Here is a 25637-nt window from a genome sequence, read left to right as displayed (position 1 = left end):
CTTTAGCTCTGTGACTGACACCCTGCACAGTAAAACTGATCAGCGGTATAGTAATGGATGGGTATCGCTATAAAAAAAAAAAAAAAAAAAACATTTCCCAGAGAGAAAACCACTGTGACCAATCGCTAACAAGTTCTGCAGCCTTGCCCGATTGCTAATTACTCCATTAACTGTCCTGACACACAATCTGGTTGCAACCCTTGCACTTCTTCAGCTTCAGTTTGGCTCGACGTATGAGTGCTCATGTAGGAGTGGCCTCTCACAGTGGATGGCTTCCCCCTCGCGAGCCGGACGACGCTAACAAGGTTTTCCCCAACACGACGAGGGGACTCGGGTGAACTATCACGATGAGACCACCATCAGCCTGGACTTCACTGGTTCTCTTCTTTGTTATTCAGGGGACATGTAGAGCTTGCACAGGTACAGTAGATTTTTATTCTCATATCTGTTTGATAGGCTATAATAAATATCTGCGCTCAGACTTCATTTAATTGCTTAACTATGCCTCATTTAAAAAAAAAACAAAAAAAAAAAAAAAAAAAAAGAAAAATCACCTTTGGTATTTTAGCATTCTTATTTGGCAGGTTGATGAATCAGAATCAGAATCAGAATCATCTTTATTTGCCAAGTTTGTCCAAAACACACAAGGAATTTGCCTTTGACTACAACCGTGAATTATCAAAGACACGGATGAAGTCTGGGAGTTGGTGTAAAATATTTACATTGTTGTTGGTCAATAACTCCATATAGTACATGCAATAAAGTGGTTTCCAATGCAAATGACAAAAGTTGGCAAATGTCAGCAACACAAAGTCGCAATGATTTGAAAGTGTCTACTGAACTCTCTTATCATAAGATGAACGTTTTAAAACATTTTTTAGTGAAGAAATTGGGCAGCAGCACCGGCCGATTCGCCAACGCCACATTGGTACGTCTCTCCGAGTTTTTGAGCGCGGGCTACAAGAAAGGGGTGCGACCGGTCAAAGACTGGCGGACGTCCACCCTGGTTGCCATCGACCTGATGGTTTACTCCATCCTCAATGTGGTAAGGATGTCTCACAGGAAATAAACAATGGACTTTTGGATTGTCTTAAAAAGTTTTCAAATATGTCCGGACGTACTCGTTGGTAAATTGAACATTCGATGAATGTCAAAGGAATTCATTTCAATATATATATTTGCTATTTTCTTTGATGATTCAACAGGATGAGAAGAACCAGGTTTTGACAACATATGTGTGGTACAGACAGGTAATCTGACAAACCGCAACGTTACTCTATAGAGTCACTTTCCAAATTGTGTTATGTAGTGGTTTCATTGAGCTTCCCCCATTCTTGAACTTCCAAGTCCTGGACAGATGAATTCCTCGTCTGGAATCCCGACGACTTCGACGAGGTCAAACAAGTTTCCATACCAACCGCCAACGTGTGGGTGCCGGACATCCTCATCAATGAGTTGTAAGGCTCGTAACATGTCTCTTCCACTCTCGCCTGTGATATCGTTGACATTTGACCTCTGCCTTCAAAACAGCGTCGACGTGGGGAAGTCTCCTGACATACCGTACGTTTATGTGACCCACGACGGGTTGGTGCGCAACTATAAACCCATCCAGGTGGTCACCGCCTGCACGCTCAACATCTACAACTTCCCATTTGACGTCCAGAAATGCAGCCTGACATTCCAGAGCTGGCTCCATACAAGTAAGACCCCTCTCAGTTCAATCGTGTGTAATAGACGCTCAACCCGACAACAGACTCACAGTTTATTTAAGAACAAGATTTGACAAGTTTGGGGCAGGTGTGCTATTGATTTTGCCATCTTAAACAATCATTGGAACTCAAATATTTTGTGTTTTTGCAACAAGATCACAGTCTAAAATAAGGAATGTCATGGTGTATGCCCTGAAACATTTCAATAAATTGCACTGATATACTGTCACATCATTTTATTGCTCTCCCATGGAACAGCGACTAGGGGAAATGTTTGTATGTATGGTAGCTAACGTACTACTATGATGAAGATGAATTATTTTTTCTTGAGCATTGTGGCAATTTTGGAAGGAATTAATGAAAGTTCAATCCAAGGCCACACGACTTCTTGGGTGCTACTAACAATAAAAGTCGTTGCCATGACGGTCTCACGCCGCTGCTGACATTGTGTTCGATCGGCAGTTGATGACATCAACATCACGTTGATGCGCAGCCCCGAGGAGCTGAGGGAGGACAAGAGCGTCTTCATGAACCAAGGAGAGTGGGAGCTGCTGCACATTCTGTCCAACTACAAAATCTTCAGTGTGGACAACGATGACTATTATGCCGAGATGAAGTTCCATGTGAGTTGATCAAATTGGACAGCGTTGCGACTGTGGCCTCAGCAGGCAAAACCTGCCGGTGTGCTGCTATGTATTTCTGCTTCCTTTTATCCATGCACCATTTCCAGTTGCTTTTAAGGCTATAACAGGGCTGTCCAAAGTTTTTTTTGTTTTTGTTCTCTCCTATCGAAAAACTGAAGGATGCAAAGGCCACTTTGAAATTCTTTGACTTCATGCTAAAAATCAACCTATCAAGCAATTGTTTTAGGGCATATTTTAGGGCAAGCGCAAGCCAAGAGGAAAGCATGCGAAGAAAACAGAGAATGTCTAAAGTTTGGCATCATTTCACACTTAAAAAAACAGAAGATAAAGTGGAACATGTCTACTGCAAAGCAGGACTGTCTTACGTAACTGCGCATCTACGGAAAACTAAGCATCATAAGCACATCCGTTCACGTGCTGCCGATGGCCGCAACTTGGGCTGAGCAGCCCAACACGCAGACCTGCTAACGGTTAGCCACTTTACAGCCAGCGCCAGCCTGAGCCAACGCAGCCAACTTTACACCCTCATTCGCTGACTGATATCACGCAACAGGCCAGGCTCTGCCTTTTAAAGCTATGCACATTCAAAGTCACACATACAGTGGAGGACATGAGGATGGTGACGATAAGTAGACAAAAATAATACCTTTACCTCACATGCATATTTTGTATTGCTATTTTGTATAAAGCTTTAAAATGTACTGTATGAAAAAATAAAATAAATATATGGTCACTAGTTCACGAAGGGAGGGAGGCACAAACTGTATATGCTGCGGTCCGCAAAAAAAAATAAATAAAAAATGACAGTGGGCCGCAAATGCCCTCGGGCAGTAGCTTGGAAAGCCCTGCTGTAGCACATAAACACATTTAAATGAAGACCAAAAAAAAAAATCTAAAATGTCAACAGGTTGTGATCCGTCGGCGGCCGTTATTCTACACGGTCAACCTGTTGCTGCCCAGCATCTTCCTCATGGTGATGGACATCGTGGGCTTCTATCTGCCACCTGACAGTGGCGAGAGAGTTTCCTTCAAGATCACCTTGCTGCTGGGATACTCCGTCTTCCTCATCATTGTGTCCGACACTTTGCCCGCCACCGCCATTGGAACGCCACTGATAGGTGACCGCTACCCGCATGTCCAGGGCCCATGTTGTTGGATTCTGCCTGTTTCACTGATATTCTTCCGTCTTGTCGGTGCCGTAGGCGTGTATTTCGTGGTTTGCATGGCGCTCCTGGTGATCAGCTTGACGGAAACGGTGCTGATTGTGCGTCTGGTCCACAAGCAGGACCTGCAGCCCCCGGTGCCCCACTGGCTGAGGTACCTGGTTCTGGAGAGAGCTCCGGCCCTCTTCTGCATTTACAAGAAGCACCGGCTGTGCTCCAGACTGTCCTCACAAGACTCCGATATGGATGACTACAAGGACAACAATTATGGGACTGGTGAGCTTCTGCTGGTTCATGTTGGGCTGGTCCGGTACTTAGTGTCTCTTTGATTTAAGGTCGTAGTTTGGTTCACCATCAGTATTGTCTATCGATTTTCTATACCGCTTAGCCTGTTCGGGGTCACAGGGAGATGGAGACAATTTCAGCTGATTTTTCCTGAAAATTGACTTGAAGTTCAGATTCACGCGATGCCGTTATCAAGTTTGACGTACTGCCAAAAGCACCTCACTAGCGATTACATTCGCTAACCAGCAGTGGAGCTGCACTGTTATTTGTTTACTACGTAGCGTGTGGCTAAAGTTCAGTGAAACTTCGACTTGCTGTCTGTCTCTCATTATCCTCATTAGCTCAGTGTACGCTCCATCACACCTGCGAGATCGGCCGGCAGCACGAGAGGGAGGCGGCCCTGCTGGGTCGGGCCCTGCCGCCCTCCAGGGACCCGTCGTCGCCCGTCGTGAGCAACATCCTGCAAGAGGTCACGGCGATACGCAACTTCCTGGAGAAACGGGATCGTGGCAACGAGGTGGCCAAGGAGTGGCTGCAGGTGGGCTACGTTCTGGACGTGCTGCTGTTCAGGGTCTACCTGGTGGCCGTGGTAGCCTACAGCATCACGCTGGGGACGCTGTGGTCCGTCTGGCAGGTGGCCTGAGCCCAGAATGTCGTGGTCGCTCCGTGGGAAGTGGAAATTACACAGCAGTGGGCTAAAGTTTGGAGACACTTGCATGGTAAACCCAACAGGTAGTGAGTCCATGGAGCCAATTGGGTTTCCCAAAAAATGATGCTGAAACAAAAGACTAGTTCAGGTTTAGCAAGTTCCGTGAAGGCCGTGTGCGGCTTTTCTGCACCAGCTTTGGGATGTTCACAGAGATCAAGCTTCACTGATTCATACACAATTATTATGGTTGACTTCATAAGAGATTATAAAAGATAACAGCAAATATGCATATTTAACCAACCTATTAGGTTCGTTTCTCTGGAACAGCAATAATGTTCCTGGGTCAATTTGAATGTGTAATTATACAACAGTGTCAGAATTTATTTTTATTTTAATCCCAATAATCATAGTTAATATGTCACTACTAACCATGTCATTGCAAATACGTGAAATGACAGACATACAATACAGCATGTATATACTCAAATTTTGGTTTTGGTGGTTAATTTAGCTACTGTATGTACTGTACAAAAAATAAATAAATAAATAAATAAAAATAAATAAAAAATAAATAAATATATATATATATATATATATGAATAAAATGTACTGGCAATGATGACATGATTTTGAACTGCCAGCATTTGCCCACTTGGAATTCATGAATTCATTCATAAAAACAAAATCAATACTCACTAAACTCCCTATACATTTTTATGACGTCAAAAGGGTACATTATCTATGCCCAAATCATTTATGGATCGTGTAATGGACAAAATGCTATAACCATGTAAAGACCTGACAAGGGTCATGACGTATTATGCAGGAGTGCGTGCTGGTAATGCTGTAGTTCTTACAAAATGCCAGAAGGGGCCGCTGTGCACTATCACATTGAAGCCTTTCGAAATCGATGAGAAACTGGGCTGGCAGGATTATAGAGAGTTGACACAGATTTATTTATGATCTTTTTGTCCAAATGACTAAATGAATTGAATTGATTTCAGTGTGCAGTGTATCAATAAATATGACACGTGTAAATGTATGGCGTGTGTCATTTCCACAAACTGAGCAACAACAGCAGTGAAGCTAACCTTGGTTGGATTAGCAGTGCTGGGATAACACTTCAATTATTTAATAAACCAGATAATGGGACAAATTTAAAAATCCTGTTGTTCAACTTCAGTTACTCAACAGTCCAAGGTCTCTGTTGTCATATTTTGCGCTTCATAATACGCCACACATTTGCATTAACCTACGGCTTTCACTTTGCACGGTCGAGTTTGAACTTGCAATTTTGGATGTTAACTAACTGACAATGGTTTTCTGAAGTGTTCCTGAGCCCACATGGCAATTTCCTTTACACGAAGATGCCGGTTTTTAATGCAATGCCGCCTGAGGGATCGAAGGTCACGGGCGGTCAATGTTGCTTTTTGGCCTTGCCGCTTAAATGCTCCAAATTCTCTGAATCTTTTAGTGTTATCATGGACCGTAGATGATGAAATCTCTACAAACCTTGCAATTGTACATTGAGAAACTTTGTTCCTAAACTGTTAGACTATTTATCGTTCACAACGTGGTGAACTTTACCTCATTCCTTTCTTGTGAACAACTGAGCCTTTCGGGGATGCTCCTTTTATACCCAATCATGACGCCCGCCTGTTTCAAATAACCCGTTGACCTGTGGAATGATCCAAACCTCTGGTTTTTGAGCATTCCTCAACTTTCCCAGTCTTTTGTCACCCCTGCCCCAACCTTTTCGCAATGTATTCAATAGAATATAGGTTGAAAAGGACTTGCAAATCATCCTGTTCTCTTTTTATTTACGTTTTACACAGCGTCCCGACTTAATTGGAAACGGGGTTCGTATGTAAAGTGTTTTAAATTGTAGGGGGAAAAAATGCATTAGACAGTATGTCTCCTTAAAACACTGCTGGAACAGATTATTCAGGGAAAAAGCTTGGTAATATAAACGTATCGTACATTTATCAGCGATGTCAAGAATAAGAATGTGGGTCAAAGGTCCAGATAAAAGGCTGGTGAAGACTGACCACAAGACATTGAATGACGCAGACTCCAGTGCCCCTTTGGTCCTTCCTTCCTCATCAGCCACAATAACATCAAAGTATGAGCTGTAGACACATTTGACTGGCAAACTTTCTGTAACTTCCTGTCAAAAGGACGTTAAACAAACAAAACACGACAAAGCGAAAAAACTGATAAGCGCAAAGCTTTGATTTCAGTCAGTCAGCGGGCTCATTAAGTGAACAGGTTACTCTTTAATACTGACAAGCGCACTACAGTTGGAGGGTTGGGCAATTCATCAAGTTTATTGATGAATTCAAGTTTATTTGGCTTCCGTAGTTTAAAGGGCATCCTTGCTGACGTGCACTGGAGCGTTTCCAACTTTGGCATTTGATTGCGATATTTAGCGAAATTTCTGACCCGTTTAGCGATTATTTTTCGAAAAAGCGATTATCGACTTCAATTCCCACAACGAAACACACAAAATGAGACAAATCGATTTCACATCGAGTTCCATCTGGGAGCATGGGGATGCTGAAGGGGATGCGCTGTTACTCTTCGACAAAAGACACATGGACCCGCCAAGTCGTGAAGTGTGACAACAGCTCATTATACAATGTGAAATTGTTGAGCATTTAAAATAATCATTCATTCAGGATCAGTTTTACTTACGTTTTCACTCGAGGGTCATTTTCCCAAGATTATCTAATTGAAGGCTCTAAATTGTCTGCAGGTGTGATTGTGAGCGGGAATGTTTGTTTGTCTATACTGTTTGTACATCTGCGTTTGGTTGGCTACCAGTCAAGGGGGTACCCCACCTTTAAAGTCAGCTGCGAGAGGCTCCAGCTCACCGGTGACCATCGTGGGGATAAGTGGTACAGAAAATGGATGGATGGATCTGTAAAGAAAATAGATTTATTTCTATTATTTCAGTGGAAATCGGGGATGGGTGAGTACCGATGCCAGGTATTGGTATCGAGTATGTCATCCTTGCCAGTAGTTGGCGTTACGCTGCGGTGGCTTGACACATTGGCGACTCATCATGTATGTACGTCAGAAAGAAAGAAAGGTCTTTCTTCACAATTATATGTCAGTGTGTTAATTGAAATTTTATGTATCAAAAACACTAGCGGTATAAGTACTCGGTATCGGAGCGTGCTCAAGAGTAGCTACTTGTACTGGTGTCAATCAGAAAAAAAGTGGTATCGAACATCCCCAGTGGAAAGTTCATGTCAGTTATTTTATTGTAAGGCCATAACACCCAGCCCTACACAGCTGAAGGAAGGAAATTCAACATTTAATATACATATTTAAAGTCATGATTTACAGGTAGACAATTTCAGAGAAAGCGCAGGTTTACGACAATACATTGTACAGTACTTCAGAAGCTAACAGTCAGAAAGCTACATTGTACTTTTACACAAAAACGCCACATTTTAAAAGATGATTTCTATTTGTTACAATAATGCAAAGAACAAAAGCTAAAATGTGGACGGTCCACCTACGCAAAATATGACGCTAACAGAGCTAACCAGCTGAGAAGTAGCAGGCTATGTAGTGAGCTAATGTTAGCGAGCATAGTTGCCTGGGAGCCATATAAACAAAAAAAACAAAAAAACAAAACAAAAAAAGTAGAAAATTATGTGACTTGCCTGTTAGACAGTTTACCCTGTACTGTAGATGTCAAAATCAACAATAAAAGTATTTTTTTTCCTCCTGCAGGTGTCGCCATTTTCCTGTTTGTCGACGAGCGCGATGCAGTCTGCGCATGCGCTCATTGAAATTAGTTTAAACATTTTTTTTTTCTTTTTAAAAAGGTTATGCTAATCAAGTGTCCATAAAACACTTTTACTGATGACATGACAAAGGATGGGTTGGTAAAATGTATCCAAAAGATGAAACGATTGCTTGTTTTATTGATTATAAATGACCAGTTAATCAATTTGAGCCGAGGAAAGTAGAGCTAACTACTACTACTACTATTTTAAAATTTACAGTACGTGAGAAAACGGAAAATTGTAACGTTAAAAAACATTTTAAACTTACATTTTACACATACTTCTTTTCCCCGAATTTTTAAAGCTTGAATAGTTATCAGATATTACAACTGACCAGTTAATCTATGAGCTTTGTGTTATTACTTTTTTTTTAAAATAAAGATTTTTTACTTTATTTTTCCAGACTTTTAACATTTACCAATTTACGGTATATGAATTGTGAGTTTGATCTATTTTAATGTATTCTTCTTTGTGTTTTTAGGGTTTATCTGCCTCTTGTACTTCTGTATAAAATTCATTTGAATGTGGGGAAAAAAAAAATATACTGAAAAATAAGTAGCACTTACTATCATAATGTGATTAGTAGGAATGCATCATCATATAATTAAAAATAATCATTGTAAATTAAGGAAACAAATCCAGTGAGACTGCTAAGACAACTGACAAAGTCCATTGTTTATTTCCTGTGAGTACAATTGATTTTTATAATGAGACCCATAAATAAAAATAAAAAAAAATTAAAAAAACAAATCAATCCACTACAAAAAGACAATATACTGTTAGTAGGATGTAAAAAACAAACAAAAAACGTTTAATATTTTTTTCCACGATCAAAAAGGCACAACATTGACGACTTTAGTGACAACATGGAAGGACCTGCAGCATTAAATCCTTTTTATTTATTGATTTTTTTTTTACACACTCCATCAGAGAACACTGACATGTTACAAAGAGATGTGTCTGATTCTACATGGAAATAATAATAATAATAATAAAAAAAAAAAAACCTCTATATCAACAGTGGTGAGAGATATGAAAACATATTGCCACAGTGGAAAGGTGGAGGGGGGGGGGGGGATTATCGCAAATTGTTGCTGGAAAAGACAAAGGACCTTTTAAATTTTTTTAAGCTCTAATGCAAATTTCAACAATAACAAAAGTACGAAATAAGAGAACAAAAATGAAAGAAAGAATTTAAAAAATAATAATTGGGCACCTTCTAAGATTAGGCTAAGATTAGGTGCTGAGGTAGACAAAAACTATAACAATTCAAATCATCATCATTATTATAATAATAATAAAAAAAAGAAACACTATCATCTTTAAATTTCTTAATAATACAGAGCGACTTGTGCTGCCACCAAAATGGAGGAGGAGAGAAGTAGCACAAAGAGAAAGAAAGAAAACAAAACAAAAAATGCTTTGTTACGTTTTATATATATATATATATAAAACAAACAAACAAACAAAAAAAGCTTTGTTATACTTGGTCCGAACGGGGCAAAGTTGTTGGTCCTCAGTGCTAAGATAAAAAAATAACGTGGTGTTTTACTTTTTTTAAAATGACATTTTCTCAATTTTCTTTTAAATGTACATCGAGACCTCGATGGCACATGGGCGTGAAATGGTGAGAAGAAGCACCACACCAAAAACACACATACACGCACACACACATGTACGAGTGCCAGCTCCAGGGATGCCATGAGTGCCTCTTTTTTTTTTTTTTTTTTTTAACCATGCGCCCTGAACACATCATGTAGGGGGAAAAAAAAATAAAAATAAAAATCTCAATCAAAACTACAGTGGTGCCTTGAGATAAGAATTTACTTTGCTTTTAACTTAAAACACATCTTTCCCCATTGAAATGAATGGAAATGCCATTAATTTTTTTGGTGATGTTTTTTTTAAATAAGAAAACTAGCACTCCATAATATTTCACTATAGAAAAACATACATTAATAACAAATAGAATGTAAAAAAAGTAAACAGTTTTAGCCCAATTTTTTTTTGCTTCAATGAAATTGTTCTGCTCCTTCTGGTGTGCACGCTACGGCCACCGTGGGGCAGTATAATACAGACATCCGGATGCACAAGATTGTCACAGCCTCTCAGTAAGCTGCAGTAATATTCGTTGTTCTTCACAGAGGATAAAAAATATATCGCTGGCGTCGAGCAGAATTCTTGCATCTCCCAAACCATCGTTTTTCAGGAAACCCAAAAAGTGCCATGTTTGTTGAGCCATTACCACTGCATTGGCAATTTCAACACTTTGGATTGGTCAATAATTTGTAAAAATAACAGACCCACGTGGGGACTGACCAACAGTATCGATTTGTGAAAAATATGAAAATAACCACATTTGGACATACGTTTCCACCCGGTGCCAGCGATATGTCTGTGAGTATTTGTATATTATCTGTCTCCATGTGTCAAAGCAAAAAAAAAATTGTCCGGAAAACTCAAATGTTGGAACCTGCTTACTGTATCTCAAGGAACAACTGAACTTAAAAATCAAATTTGGGTAATTAAAAAAATGGTGTCAACCTTTCATAAATCTAGCTACTTTTTTGCAGAATGTTTCCCCATGTGTCAGCAAACCTGTTGCTGACCCCCCCAAAAATGTAAAAAAATTAAATAAAAAAATAAAGCTAATTAGGTTTCATGACATCCCATGGCTGCTGGCAGACATTTTGTTTTTCAATTTTTTTTTTTTTGCAAAAATTTTCATCCGAAAATACAGAAACACAGCGCGTATTTTTTCTTTTCTTCAACAATTTCCATTTTTAGGCACACAAAGAGTACAGGAAAAAACATCAGAGAGGAACACTGAGGGAAGAACTATATCAATGCCAACGTGTCATAGAGTTATATCTTTTTTCCAACAGAGAAAGAAAAAAACAGTGGCATAGAATAGAAGTTTCGTATCTGATTTAGTGCATTTTTCCACTAGTACGCACACGCACGCATAGCTACACACTCAGTTACGCGCACGGAAAAAGTAGAAAACATTCAGAGGACCATGACGGGCGGGTGGGGGTGAGGGTCACGTGACTAACTTGACGGGGAAGTGTTGCATTGTGGGACTGTTTTGCTGTCGTTATTTGTGGGTGTTGTCGTGTGTTGTGGAAAAAAAATAAAATCCCCACAGCCCTCAGCTCACAGTGATATGGGACGTGCCATCCCTTCTTTTTTTTTCTTTTCAAGTACAAAAACAAATTAAAATAATAATAATACCACGCCCACAGTCAAGATTGATTGACGGGATGGTGAGTGACAAGTACTCCGCTTTTTTTTTTTTTATGTCACATACAAAAAAAGTTGGCGGTAAGATTTTTAGTCCTTCACCTACAATGCAATTGACATCCAGAAAGCAACACTTATTATTATTATCATCATTATTAATACAATATGTTCACACGATATCAAAGAGGAGCAAGGCAGAAATTACACCCAGGAGACAAAACAAAAGCAAAAAAAAAAAAAAAGAAGAAGACATCTGTTGCCCTGCTTGAACTCTCCACAAAAGGGGAAAAAAATTAAACAGGACCGACACGCAATACAAAAATATCACAATTTGTTTTTTTATATCAAATTGTCTCCGTTGGCTCTCGTTCAGGAATTCAGTTTTTGACATTTCTTTTTCTCGATGATTACTGAACATCCAATTGTCCATCGCTGCAAAAAAAACAAACAAAGAAAAAAGACCTCCAGCACCTTTTGATCCACCGTTCACAATACAAAACTACAAGTCTATTCACATATGTTCAAGTGTCTACGTTTTTGAACTCAAAAAGCAATAGTGCTTTCCTCTCCCACTTACCTTCCTCCTTTCTCTGCGCATCACTTAAGGCTTCAAAATTGCTTTTTTATTTTGTATTTTTAAGGTTTTTTTCATTCCCAAATTTTCCTTCCCTCTGCCGACTTTGCCCTGTCCCATCAACCTCTACTATGGTTATTTTTTCTACTGTTTTACATTTTTGCTTCACAACTACCATATTTCCTCATATAGGGGCGGTGGGGGGTGTTTAGTTACTTAACCGCAGATGGAGGCGGCGCGTGTATTTTTGGAATGCAGTGTACCTCCACTATTTGCGGTGGATAGAGACCAAGCCCGACTGTGAATAGTGAAAAGTCGCAAATAATTGACGCTACCCTTGAAATTGTCATGAAAAAAAGTTGGGAAAAGAAATGCAAATAACTGGGGATCAGTTCAGTTGAAAAAAATAAAAAAATAAATAAAGTGAATAAATGGGGATTGGGTAGAGAAAATGCAAGTAAGCAAGGGGTTGGATGTGATAAAAAAAACAACAACACGGGGAATGGGTAAAAAACTAAACAAAATGTAAGTAAGTGGGGGATTGGGTCATGGAAAAAAACTAAAACTAACTCCCCAAAAAAGCACGGATTGTGTAAAAAAAAAAAAAAAAGGTGGCATGGGGTAAAAACAAAATGCAAATAAGTGAGGGATCAGATAAATAAAAAAATGTGATAAGGCGGGAGCTCGGGTATGAAACAAAACTCAAATAAGCAGAGATCGGGTTAAAAAAAGAAGTGAATAGGTATAGGGTAAAATCGGGTTAAAAACGTGAATAAAGGGGGGTAATGTTCCTCAAAAAATATGCGACTAGTAATATTTACTTTATAATGTATTCACAAAAACCAAATCAAAATGATAATTAATGTAGAAATTTGATGAAAGGGCAAGAAGCAGAGCCTATTAGTCGCGTACGCAACATTGTGGCGAGACCTCGTCTACCGGAACGCTAATCGTCGTTAAAGATGATCATGTCAGTTACAACATGTGGCAACACTGTGATTAATCAGAGTGGTTTACGTGCCTCAGCAGGTGCTGCTGTTTTGGTTACCAACATAGTTACTGTAAGTGCGAACAATCGGTAACCTGGCGGAATTCCAGTTGAGCGGGGGAAAGAGAAGCAAACAAAAAGATCATGGCGAAATTATGTGTATGCCTCCACATTTCAATACAGCCAAAATGCTGTTTACATGCCTCGGTAGGTGCCGCTGCTTTGGTTAGCAACAGCGACCAAAACTGATTTAATTATACTTACAACTTGTTATTCCCGCTTATTTGTGGAGGCACATCCGTGTCTATTCGAAAAAATGGCCGCTATTTGAGGAAATACGGTGACTCAAATTAGAGGAACAAAACATCAAAAAACACAAGCATGAGATGAAGTAGCAATGATGAAAAGTCATAAAACGACAATGTGCTTTTGCCAAAACAAGAACTTAGAGAGGTAGCTTTTATAATAAACACACACACACACACACAAACCCTAAAAAAAAAAAAAAAAAAAGACCAAACCTGCTGACTCTTTAACAAGCACAGTTAATAATAATAATACCAAGTTTGGTAACATGCACAGACAAACTAAATCTCATGGCTGCCGCGGCACTTTTGAATTGTGTATCTGTGTACCAACACACGCACAAACACACACACACACACTGCTTCATCACGCTGTGCAACGCATCTCTCCGACTCGCGACGCAAGCAAAGCGTGGGGAAAACGCAAACAAAAAAAACAAAACAAAACAAAACATGAGGTCACAATATGAGGTAATTCAAGTATGAAGTGAAAACGAGGAAAAGAAACCACAGACAAAGACTCAATTTATCCGTCGCCCTATTGGTCCTGCCCCTCTGTCGATCAATAAAGCAGTCCAATCGATGATTCCCGCTTCCTCTTCCATGGATAACAGTGATGTTCGTTCTTTGCCAGGCAGGTTGGCAAATTTCCTCGCCTTGGCGTGCAAGTCTTTTCACATTCACGTGTTGAGAGAGTGCCGGCCGGCCGGTCGGTCGGTCGGTCGGTCGGCGTCCCCCCCACCGGCGTCTCCCCATTTCTGACATTCACTCCTTCGAGAGCAGCCATTTTTCTTTCCCAAGTCCGTCTTTTTGTGGTTAGTGTGAGATAAACGAGAGTATACGTGGATGGCGGCGGTGTATTACGGCGATTAATGTGACTATGTATAGCTTGACTGATATCAAACAGAGACTGTTGTCGTAGTTGCGGTGATACATTGTTGATGATGATGATGCAGAGCGTAACAAAATATAAGTCAGCCTTTTGACATCCGAACCAGGAAGACCATTGAGAGGATGCCGACAAAAAAAAAAAAAAAAAAGCAGCACTATAGCCCTGCCCCCCGTGCCCCTCCCCTCCCCTCCCGCCCAACCCAACACCTACCATTCAGGTTCATCCTTTGTTTTTAGCGCTCCCGTTTTGTCATTTACTGCATATTCCAACCGGCTCGGCTGACGATTCTCAGGGGCTATCTGGGAATACTGTGAAAAACTGGGGAAATTGACTCTTCCACATTCAAGTATTTCATTCAGTTCTGCTTAGTTAGCGTTTAAAAAAAAAAAAAAAAATTATTATTCTTATTATTTTTTTTACCAAGACGAACTTTGGTGGAGGGGTTGGGCAAGGGGGGCTGAGGAAGGAGTCGTCCAATTTCAGTGCAGATCCAAGAACTTTTTTCTGTAGGGAGACTTTTTGGAAATGTTCTCATGGGATAATTCATGAAAGAAATTTCAAGTCTTTATGTAAGATGCATATTTTGATGCGAATCAGGATTGTTCGGCCTTGGCGGAATGCCATTCTAGTTACCTCAACACTAAGGAAGTTTTGGGGACGCGGTAACGCAGTTTTTTGTAAAAAGCAAAGTCAAGCAAAAATGAATGATTTTCACAAAACCTTTGCAGAAGAAAGAACGGAGTTCATTCCAGTGCGGCTCTGGTGAATCTGCCGATGCAGGAACTTTTCATCAATTTCAGTGAATAACCAAAATCTACAAAAAGTCTGCGCTCTACTGACTGCCGTTCTAGCTACCTCTACACCAAGGAAGTTTGGTAATTGTTTCACATTGTTTTTTTTTTTCTTTTTGGGTAGCAGGATCAGGAAAAAAACTACTACTACACTGATTTCCACAAAACCTTCCAAACGGACGGAACATGGGCCAAGGAAGAACGAAATAATAAATCTTGGTGTTGCTCTGATAAAGGGTGGCGATCCAGGACTTCTTGTTTTGAACACTTGGTCACTTTTTAGAATTTGCATCAATATCTAAGTGGATAATCAAAATCCAGGAAATGTTCAATCTCGGAAGAGGCCTGCACTCCACTAAGTGCCATTCGAGCTTCCTCTACCAAGGAGGTTCGTTACCATGATTATGAAAGGAAAAAAAAACTACTACTTGACAGATTTCTACAAAACCTAGCGGAAAAGAGGGACGTCATCCAATTTTTGATACAGAAGTAAGAGCACTTTTTTGACATTGTCCCTAATCTCGTAGTTGATAAATCAGGAATCTTAATGAACAACGAGGGGATTTACAGTATCAACGAAAGTGTACATTTTGACTCGATTTGGCATTGTTGGATCTTGGCAGAATCTTGACAAAGGTTTTTAATCGCTCTTTGCTTGTTAGCGTAATTACGCAAAAACTATTTATCGTATGACCACACCACTAGGTGGACGGGCAGGGCATGGGCCATGGAAGAAGCCATTCCAATTTGGTGCGGATCCAAGACGTTTCTGCCACTATTATTAACATTAAAAGATTGGGAATTTTGGTACATTTGCCTCCAATTCCTCCGGAAATAATTCCTTGAAGTGGGTATCTACCAAGTACACAATTTGGTACTGATGCAAACTGTGGACTGGCAGGCCTTGGTAGAGGTCTACACTCGTATTAGTTGCAACTGCAACTACCAGAAAAACAAAGTGTTTAAATTTCTTTCCCCAAAACTGCAATTTCACATTCACGTCGTCTTCATGTGATCCAAATTTGTTTGGAGATTGGGGGGGGGGGGGGGGGGGGGTAAACAAACACGTCGCTAGTGTCGTGGGCCTAGAGATAATACGAAATAATAGTGTAAGATTTCGGCTGGGTCTGATAGCCCTTGAGAATCTGTCAACGCTGTAGCAGCAACACTTTCCCTGCAACTCGTGTTTGCATCACGAGGCAACCTGAAATGAAAAAAACAACAAAGTAATACAATGCGCGTGTGTGCGGGAATGACCCGGTGATTCCGAACAAACGGCGGACACTCGACGTCTCTGCGAGTCTTTCCAGGAAGACCCTTCTTGTGTCGCCTCTTTTGCAAGAAAAGAAGAGAACGCATCACGTTCGCTTCAGTCTTTCGACGCTTCACTTTTGCATCGCCTGCCCTCCGTCACATCTTCGTCTAACGCCTTAACTACATTCTACGTTCTCTTCAGTCTTTCGACGCTTCACTTTTGCATCGCCTGCCCTCCGTCACATCTTCGTCTAACGCCTTAACTACATTCTCCTTATACCCGCCTCTTCCGCCGATACCTCCTGTGCTCTCAGACGTAGCAGAGGTACAGGTAGGTCTTCTCGATGCGCCAGTCTGGAGGGATGTCTTCGGGCTTGTGGCCCTTCATGTGCTTCTGCATGGCCGACAGGCTGGGGCAGTACTCCAGGCAGATGGTGCATTGGTAGGGCGAGGCGCCGTTGTGGGTGCGCAGGTGCTTGATCATGGCCGAGTAGTCCCTGGATCGCTGGTGGCACAGCTTGCACTCGAATGGCTTCTCACCTGAGGGGCGGCCACGGTGGAAAACAATGAGGTGTCAGTAGGGAAAATTTACACAAAAACGCATTTGCAGGCTAACAACAATGGGCGAGAACTCGGGTCTCCTGTATTGACTTTTGTTGAACTCTGGCCACTACAGCAACATGGAGACTGTGGAGCAATATACTGTAGCACAAATGCAGCGGTCAGAAAGTTAAACAATGGAGGAGAACAAAGGCCTGCTGGACTTACCTCTTAATAAAGAGGTTTTATCCGAGGGGAGAATGTGAGCAATGAAAAACATGAAGCACCACAGCAAAGGGGAGACTGTGGAGTAGAATACTGCAGCACAAACACATTTGTTTTAATGCCAAAAACCAACTAAGAACAAGGGTCTCCTGTATTTACTTTGCAGGGTAAGAATGCAAATTTGATCCAAGATGAGATTGAGGGCAACAAAAACAAAAATGGAGGGCTGCAGCAAAGTTAACGTGTCTGCTTGCACTGTTGCTCGAGCTTTCGTAAAAGCCGACATCATTGCTGAACAGCCCGCCGGCAACGAGACTGACTCCGACAATGATGAGAGGGAACCTGGCGTGTTTGATGGAGAACTTGCCCAGCTGTTCATTTCGGATACAGACGATGAGGACTTTGATGGATTTGTGGATGAGGATTGATCAAAAAATAACGTGACTACATTGTTAAATACTTCAATAAAGTACAACGGAACTCAGTTTTGCTCCCGCTGCCTTTTTAAAAACATTGTTTTAGCGTGCACGCATGCTACCGTATGTTTTAAGCCAGCGTATGTTTTACCATGCCTGCGCCCAATAATGCGGTGCGCCTTATGTATGTGTTAAATACAGAAATAGACCCCGTAACAGAGACTGCACCTTTTAACGCGGTGCGCCTTTTGGTCGTGAAAATACGGTAATTGGGCCGCTGCCGCAAAATGCAAACGATGGACTGATACTGCAGAAACGTCTGTGTTTAACATTGTTAGTTGTCCAAAAAGGATTAAGATTGGGTGGCAATTAACCCCTGCGCATCCAGAAACTTTTGCCCATGTACTTCATTGCGTGACAAACCGTCGTTAGCCGCCACCGTGAAAAACCGTCGTTAACCGCCACGCTAACGACGCTAATGATGCGAACTGCGCTAATGTAGGCGGGGAGGATCCAATTTAAGACATGTAAATGGCGACCTTTCGCCAGTGGCATTTGAGCGGGGAGTCGCCGCAAAGGATCAGGTCGCCGCCGCCTCCCAAATGTCGCGCGCCTTCCTCTGCTTGACCTTGACCGAGGCGAGGAAGCCAATAAGCGTAAATATACGTCGGCGCGCCCGACAGCTGCTGATATCGATAACCGCACTGTAAACAAGGTGGCCTCACATAAACGGCTAATAATGAATTGCAAATGCCCCCTCCCCTGTTGCTATTGATCCGGCATCGGCATGTGCTGAGGAGAGGGGGGGGTCTTCGCCAGTTGTCGATGATTCATCAAGCGGCTGCCTTTTATGTGAGGTGGCCTTTGACGGTGAGCTTGTCGCTTGCTCTCGTTATCTGCCGAATGCCCCCCCCCTCCCCCACAAAAAGGAGCTGAATGTATGTGTGGAGGGAGCCAATTATTGGGCAGGCTGCCTTGATAGCGAGGCTTAACGTCTGCCTCACTGAAAGGGAGATGGGAGCGTGTGTCGTGTGTGAATTAGACCACAGGTTCTCTAACTGGCGTCGGTCGGCGTGCCAAATAATTTGCCATAAAGTACTATGTCGTTGCATTTGAAAACGTGCGTAAAGGTTAGTGAAATAGCGTAACTGCTAAAGTAATTTTTGAGCATTTTGAAAGACAACAATTTCAACATAACAGTCCAGTTGCTTTGAATCAAACTTTGCGGATTACCATGACCCGGATGATTGAGAATCTAGACAAGCATATATATATTTTTTATTTTTATTATGACAATAAGTTAACAGTGATTCAGACATTTTTGCTATTAGGCTAATGATATGCGGACCGGCGTGCTAAAAAAACAAACATACAAAACCAATTACACGTCCGTACCTTGGTATTGGGTTAATTAAAAGCTCTGATATGATTATGACATGTCCAGTAAATCTGAAAACTGCATGAATAGTTTTTTTTATTTTTTTTATTTTTTTAGAATAACAAGAACAACAGTAAGCATTACAGAAATAGTCCTATTTTTTAACTAGCACAAAAGGAGTATTTTTTTCTAGAACAAAAGCCGTATTATTTGTGAATAGTCATATTTTTCCATGAATAAAGGTCTGTTTTCCCCAATAAAAGATATTATAATAGTAAAAACAATTGCTGGATTTTTGAAATTCACTGAAATCTGACTAAAATCTGACTTTCTTCTCTCATTAAACTTTGACTTTAATATCCATATACTGTATTACGACTTACGATGAGAACGGAAGCTGTATTTTTTGTGAATACCATCCTATTTTTTTTTTTTAGAATAAAGGCGTTTCCCCCTCCCAGAAGAACATGCACAATATTATGAGAATTAAGTCTTCATTTTGAAATTCACTTGTTAAAATGTGACCTTGTTAAACTGGTGATTTTAATATCATAACGATACGACACTCTTGGAAAAAGATGACTCTATTCTCGTGCGCTACCAACATATTATCCCGAAAAACAAGTCTTTGTTCTTGTAAAATAAAAAAATAAAAAAATAAATTTCTTGGGGAAAAAAAGGATTTCATTCTCCTAACGATACGATAATGATATGAATTTGTTATCGTAACATGGCTAACCCCCTCCCCCCCCCCGCCCCCTTAAAAATACTTTCTAATTCCTAAACCAGGGTGTACAGTATGTTTAATTGATGCTTAGATAATGAGGGGGTGCTTCGAAAAATGTCAGGACCCAAAAAGTTTAATAATCCCAAAATTTGAGATTTGTGTGTGTATGTATGTATGTTACTGTGAGGAAACTGCGAGGAAGCATAAGCATCCCGCTGGGCTTCCTGATCCGTCTTAGCTGAGCTCCCTTTCTCGGCGGACGCTAGCTTATCACTGTGTCAACATCTTTATGGGGCTCTAAATATACCGCGATCAATAGGCAGTCTTTGGAGACATTCATTTACTGTAGCAAGGCAACAAAGATATGCATCTGCTCTGTGTGTCTGAGTGTGTGTGTGTGTGTGCACTGCTCCATATGCGGCCGCCACAATGTGTGACAATGAATGCATTACCGGAAAAGCTCATTTACACTCAACATTAGGAACACATGCGCCGTCTAATGGCATCCAAATTCAAGAGCAAGATTATAACAACTCAAAACTAAAATGAAAATGAGTGTTATTGACGTACACTTTTTTTTTTTTTTTTCTGTTTGACGTGACCGCGTCGGCGTTTACAGAATAAATACTTCATTCTTCATTCTCAGTCTTTCCATAATTTGTGTTCACAGGAAACAACTTTTGTGCTTTGCTAGGTGCTGCTGTTTTGGTTAGCAAGAGTTCAAACGTGAACAACAGCATCTGCAGTATGATCTGCACAATTTTTGACTGCGATGTTTTCATGCACTCGTGTAGCTAAATAAAAGCAGATAAATATTAGGAACTGCTATGCTACTTACCTACTAGCATGTTCGCATTTTATTTGTCACTAGAAAGAATACAGGGCAAGATATTAAATACTTAATTGATTAGTTGATTCTCGAGTTGCCATCTTGCTACAGTATATGCAAGCATATCAACTGCTAGTATGTTAGTCTAATCAGTTCTCATTATCATACAAATGTTTATTTTCCTACTTCTACAGACTAGTGCAGCTGTACGGTACTTAATGAAGTGTCCACGTAGCGCCATTTGGTTCATGAACATACAAACCACACGTAAACAATACGAACTGATGATACAACTTGGAGTGTGTTTACCTGTGTGCACGCGGTAGTGGGTCTCCAGCTGGTGCTTGAGGCTGAACTTCTTGCCGCAGCCGTTACATTCGTAGGGCTTCTCCCCCGTGTGGATGCGCTTGTGGCCCTTCAGCGTGCTTTCGTCGCGGAAGCAGCTCCCGCAGAACTCGCACTCGTACGGGTGGTCCCCGGCTGCAAAGTGGGGAGGTGGGCACATCAGTCAGGCAGCATTCTCATCCAATATTAGTACAAATGTTCCGGAACAGTGGGGCTAATTTACATAATAACAACCCCCACACTGAGTTTCTTTTGCTATGAGTTGATTAGCAAGGGGTGAAGATCCAGACCCACTTTCAAGCGGCGGCTTGAGCAGAGGCACGATCGTTCCGTAACACCCACATCACCCATGAGTGCGACACTCTTGTCGTCATGTCAAAGTCGCAAGGTAAGCAGAGCTGCATTGAGTTTGTTGGATACACAGATTAGCGTTACCTGACGGCGTTTTCATTTTTGGTGTTCTGCCAAGCATCAATTTGAACCATAAATTCATTATTAATGGCATTGACATTATTACTGCTTTCACATGTTGTCATGTTGTTATTTTCCCAACAAGAAACACTGTTTGAATAATTTAAAAAAAATAAAAAATAAAAAAGCTCTGAAATCTCTCTTGTCTTTAATTAGGAAAATTGCCAGGATATATTTTCCGTGTTCTCTGCCATTTCGGATCAATAATACATTGTTTGTGTTCCCATTGATCAAGCTGAGAAATTTCCTGAAAAGCACGTCCCAAATTCCACCAATGTATAATTTGCTTCAGGGACTAATTATATGCTTGCGTTCAATGAGAGGCCTGTACCTAAAGTGGATATCAAAAGTGTACACACCCCTGTTCAAATGACAGGCTTTTGTGATGTGTTGGACCGTAAAGGGTCACTTAATGGTGGAAAAAGTTGTGAAATTATTTAACTTGGTCTCCTTTCATTTACATCACAAAAACATGGAATTTGAACAGTGGTGTGTCGACTTTGTATATCCGCTGAACAACCACCTCCTTGTGTCACTCTCTCCATTCATGTAATGTGGCCATTTCTTAATGCATTTCACTCCAAAGCTGCAGGTTTAAGTCGCCATCAATGACCTATGCCTTTCATTATCTGCCTGTCCGAGCAGCGACGTGCCGCCGAATAAATTGCATTCACCGTTATGCCCGCTGCTAAGCGACAATCCCACCGCGCCCCCCCACTGCGTGTTACGTTATTTAAGGCCTTATTGTACGCAGACGGCATGCTGTTGCGCGTAGACAGGCGGATGAAAGACGTACTTTAAATGCCGATCACATTCGGGCCGGGTCGCACTTGTCACGGGAGACAACGCGTTCAAAGGAACGAGCTTCCGTGTAATGTGACGGTCGTGTAAGAGATTGGGGGGAGGCCGGAGTGTGTGTTGAGGATCAATAAATGTGACACTCCTTATTTGTCCGCATGAAGTTATCAGCGCCTCCTGCTGTACGCCGAGGGGCGTCGCGGCCACGGCGGAGATGGCCATCCATCAGCGAGCCCGGCGGCCGCGTGCCACGCTGCCGGAATAACAATGCGCCTGGCATTCAGCCGCCTTTAATTAGGCCGTCTGATTGCAGCAAGTGAGCGGGATGCTAATATTCCAGGCAGTGATGCTCAATGGTTTGTTTACGCCTAATTCCTTCCTTTGCCATTTTCATGAATCCACCAGATAAAAATCTCCACCACGAGCAAGAGCAAAAGGTTATGATAATAATAACTAGAGAATGCTCATGAGAGCTGATGCTGAACTCCAATGCTGTAGAATTCAAATGTAGCACATGTACAAAGTGAAAAATTATGAAATACTAATGACTTAGCAGATGGTATGTTAGCATAGAGTAAGATAGCAGAATGAGGCTGATGAGAGTTTTATATTGTTCTCTGTAGTCTGGTACAGTTTCTCAGGAGACAATGAAATGTTAACATATTAGCAGTTTTTACGCTAACATTTAGCAAGCTAGCAACTCGAGTAGTGAATGCCGAAAGGCTGATTGATATGGATTTTACATCTTGCGCTGTATTCAGGTACTATTTCGAATGAGAATTGATCAAATGCTAACATACCAGCAGTTGGTATGCTAACATACAGCAAGGCAGCCATCTAAGTAGCTAAAGTTCTAAGGCAGAGTGACAAAGTTTTACATTTTGCCTGAATTCAAGTACTGTTTTGAATGACAATTGATCACATACTAGCATGGTAGCAATTGGTAGGCTAATATATAGCAAGATTGAAAACGTCTGAGTTAAGAAAGCGCTATGGCTGAGTCAAAGATTTTACTTCTTGCTCTGTGGTAAAGTACTATCTAGATTGAGAATTACTAAAATGCTAACAAGCTCAGTAAGATAGCAACCAGAGTTGAGAAAGTGATACGGTTGAGTGAATGGGATTTATTTATTTATTTTCCATCTTGTCCTTTAACCGGGTATCATTTCTAAGAACAGATAAAAACCTAGCAGTTGGTATGCTAACATATACCAAGATGGCGACCAGAGTAGAGAAAGCCCTAAGTCAGACTGCTAAGGATTTTATTTTTTGCCCTGTAGTCAGGCACGATTCATCCATCCATCTATCTTCGTCTGCTTAGCCAGGGTCGGGTTGCGCGGGGCAGCAGGATTTTACGTCATGCAATTTAGTCGGGCAGTATTTCGAATGCAAAATGATAACAGCCTAACATGCTAACAGTTGGTATGCCAATATATAGCAAGACAGAAATCTGGGTAGAGAAAGCGCTAAGGCCGATTGATTAGGGTTTATGTGTTTCTCCGTAGTCGGTTACTGTTTCAAATGACAATTAAGCAAATGCTAACAAGCTAGTAATTGTTTGGCTAACATGTCAAGATGGAAACTTAAGTAGCTAACTTGTCAAGCTATCTTGCCTTGTAGTCAAATACTATTTCTTATAAGCACTGATCAAATGCTAACATGGCAGCAGTTGGTATGCTAACATATAGCGAGATAGCAACCTGATTAGTGAAAGTGCAAAGACACAACATTGAGGATTTTTAGGTACTATTTCGATTGAGAATTGCTAAAATGCTCACATACTAGCAGTTGCCATAATACCATATAGCAAGATTGGCAACAGTTACTTGTATTTAATTGTTGTGTTTTTCTTTTCAAACCAACATAGCAAAAGAGTGTGCATTTGGGGGGCTGCATTCATAAGGTATCACTCCATCATTCACTATCGCATTGAAAATCGCATTTCCATTGAACACAGCGGGGAGCCAGTGACCCGAACGCTACTTACTCTCTCACTTTATTGCTCTTTTCCCCCTTATTTTTGTGTCTGTAAACTTTATCAGAATACACTCAGCAAGCTTACCTTTGGATTCTTAAAAAAAAGAAAGAAATCAAGAAAAAAGTGTGATTTAGTGTGCTGTTGCATTTGAAAGCCATGATTACTTACAAGCGGATACCGTGTACAAGAAGAGATAAGAACGTGGAGAGAATAACGTATTCAGTCTGGGCTCAGGAAACAAATCACACTTTACACAACAGAAATAACGAAAGGAAACAAAAACATGTCTTCAAGGGTGCATATTATGGAAAATTGACTTAAATTGTTTGGATACAAATATGTTGGTGTCTGGAGCGCCTGTTCACACATTAAGTGTGAAATTAAAACAAAATCTCGTAACTGCCTATTTCTTGAGAATTTCTTTGAGGTTAGTGACATTCCCATTTACCACATACTGTACACGCATGTGATATGAAGCGTATGGAGCGCGATTCATTTTATAAATGCAATCTCATACAAAGAAAAACTGTCAAGGTTGTAAATTGTGTTTGTGGCATCTTTTGGCTATTTTTGAGCTTCCAATTTAAAGGAGATGCCAATGTTTTAAAGGGAAATTGGTGGAATCTGGCGTTTAAACTGCTTGGTGCGTTCTAGACCGAGTCCTCCCTTTCTCTCTGGAAGCAGCAGCAGGGAGGCCGCAGATGACGGCTCAGCACAGTGAGGTGGAACCACATTGCATGGGCACTGGACCCTTGGGTGCCCCTGGGCATCGCCACCTGCGTCCCTCTGCCTACACACACACACACACACACACACACACACACACACACACACACGCCAACATCTCATGTGACACCCCAAAGGAGTGCTGAGGGTGGCGATGCCGCAGGGCACCATTGAGAAGGGGGGGTTCTGGTGTGTGTTAATTCTATAGGTTTTAAATCACAGGCGCACGGCCACAGCTGATTTATTTGCGCTGATTTATTTATTATAATACAGCTGCAAACACACACACGCACACAGACAAAACGACGCGGCGGACAGCAAATTGTCTCACAAACACACACACTTGGGCACAGACAGACAGTGAACAACAATGGAATATTAATGAAGGTCTGCTCTGTAATGTGTGTGTGCGCGCATTTTAAGAGAAGGCACAGCTGCCAACACTGTATAATTGAGCACATGCGCTTGAACCTTAATACACTGTGCATACATGCAGTAAACCTACAGAAAGAGCAAATAAAGCTAAGCGTGTGCGCGCGCTTTCTAGACTGTGCAGGTGGTTGGGGGAGAATAAAGATGGCCAGATTAAGACGCTGAAATAAACACCATTAAATTCTACATCCCTGACGCCGATCCCGGTCTCACGCCTCTCGGCTGCGTTGCGGAGATAAGGCGGCAGACAGGTAAATGAAGCATGCGTAATGAATGTCCCGCAAAACAACAACAACAGTTTTTTTGGTTTTTTTTTGCCCACTTTTACCGTTTGTCATTCTGGTACAAGCGAACGTTAAATCAAGCATTGAACGCGCTCGTCTGGAAAGCTTGTCCATTCAAATCACAAAGTGATACTTCGAATTTAGAGCTCGCTCCTGTTTTTACTGGGAATTATAAAAACGTCTCTCTTCAG

At 41.2% G+C, this 25637-nt stretch overlaps 2 protein-coding genes across 9 annotated transcripts in view; one reads left to right on the top strand and one right to left on the bottom strand.

Moving 5' to 3' along the window:
* The first annotated feature begins 229 nt into the window (after window positions 1–229).
* On the top strand, window positions 230–6045 carry htr3a (5-hydroxytryptamine (serotonin) receptor 3A). 6 transcript variants are annotated; one of them, XM_061752053.1, is made up of 9 exons: window positions 230–420; window positions 882–1045; window positions 1206–1250; window positions 1348–1457; window positions 1531–1700; window positions 2172–2332; window positions 3261–3471; window positions 3556–3792; window positions 4143–6045. In XM_061752053.1, exons 1-9 carry the CDS (start codon window positions 348–350, stop codon window positions 4442–4444), a joined length of 1473 nt encoding a protein of 490 aa, XP_061608037.1. In that variant the 5' UTR covers window positions 230–347; the 3' UTR covers window positions 4445–6045. The 6 variants fall into 6 exon arrangements, with proteins under 6 accessions (XP_061608037.1, XP_061608035.1, XP_061608039.1 ...); XM_061752051.1 differs by having other exon boundaries at window positions 3261–3792; XM_061752055.1 differs by lacking the exon at window positions 230–420 and having other exon boundaries at window positions 739–1045; window positions 3556–3718; window positions 4096–6045.
* Window positions 6046–6048: 3 nt separating this feature from the next.
* zbtb16a (zinc finger and BTB domain containing 16a) overlaps window positions 6049–25637 on the bottom strand; it is a 133502-nt gene continuing 113913 nt past the window's right edge. Inside the window, exons 6-7 of one of the 3 annotated variants that reach the window (XM_061752047.1) lie at window positions 20722–20892; window positions 6049–7370 (exon numbers count right to left, since the gene is read on the bottom strand). In XM_061752047.1, coding sequence (XP_061608031.1) covers window positions 7267–7370; window positions 20722–20892 — 275 coding nt within the window. In that variant the 3' untranslated portion in view covers window positions 6049–7266. Of the gene's footprint in view, window positions 7371–8895; window positions 16838–20721; window positions 20893–24116; window positions 24795–25637 lie in introns of those variants that run through there. The other 2 variants (XM_061752046.1, XM_061752048.1) reach the window with 2 other exon arrangements.

The sequence above is a fragment of the Phyllopteryx taeniolatus genome, chromosome 17 (genome assembly GCF_024500385.1).
Source record: "Phyllopteryx taeniolatus isolate TA_2022b chromosome 17, UOR_Ptae_1.2, whole genome shotgun sequence".
Lineage (NCBI taxonomy): Eukaryota > Metazoa > Chordata > Actinopteri > Syngnathiformes > Syngnathidae > Phyllopteryx > Phyllopteryx taeniolatus.
The sequence above is the reverse complement of the archived record's forward strand: the minus strand, read 5'-3'. Positions and strand labels throughout refer to the sequence as shown.

What these genes read in the sequence shown, in the direction of transcription:
- htr3a (XM_061752050.1), top strand. Translation starts at nt 797, where the DNA reads ATGTCAGCAACACAAAGTCGCAATGATTTGAAAGTGTCTACTGAACTC. An exon ending in CCAGAGCTGGCTCCATACAA is followed by an intron (nt 1,701 to 2,171) that starts GTAAGACCCCTC and finishes TTCGATCGGCAG; the next exon opens with TTGATGACATCAACATCACG. An exon ending in GGACAACAATTATGGGACTG is followed by an intron (nt 3,793 to 4,142) that starts GTGAGCTTCTGC and finishes TATCCTCATTAG; the next exon opens with CTCAGTGTACGCTCCATCAC.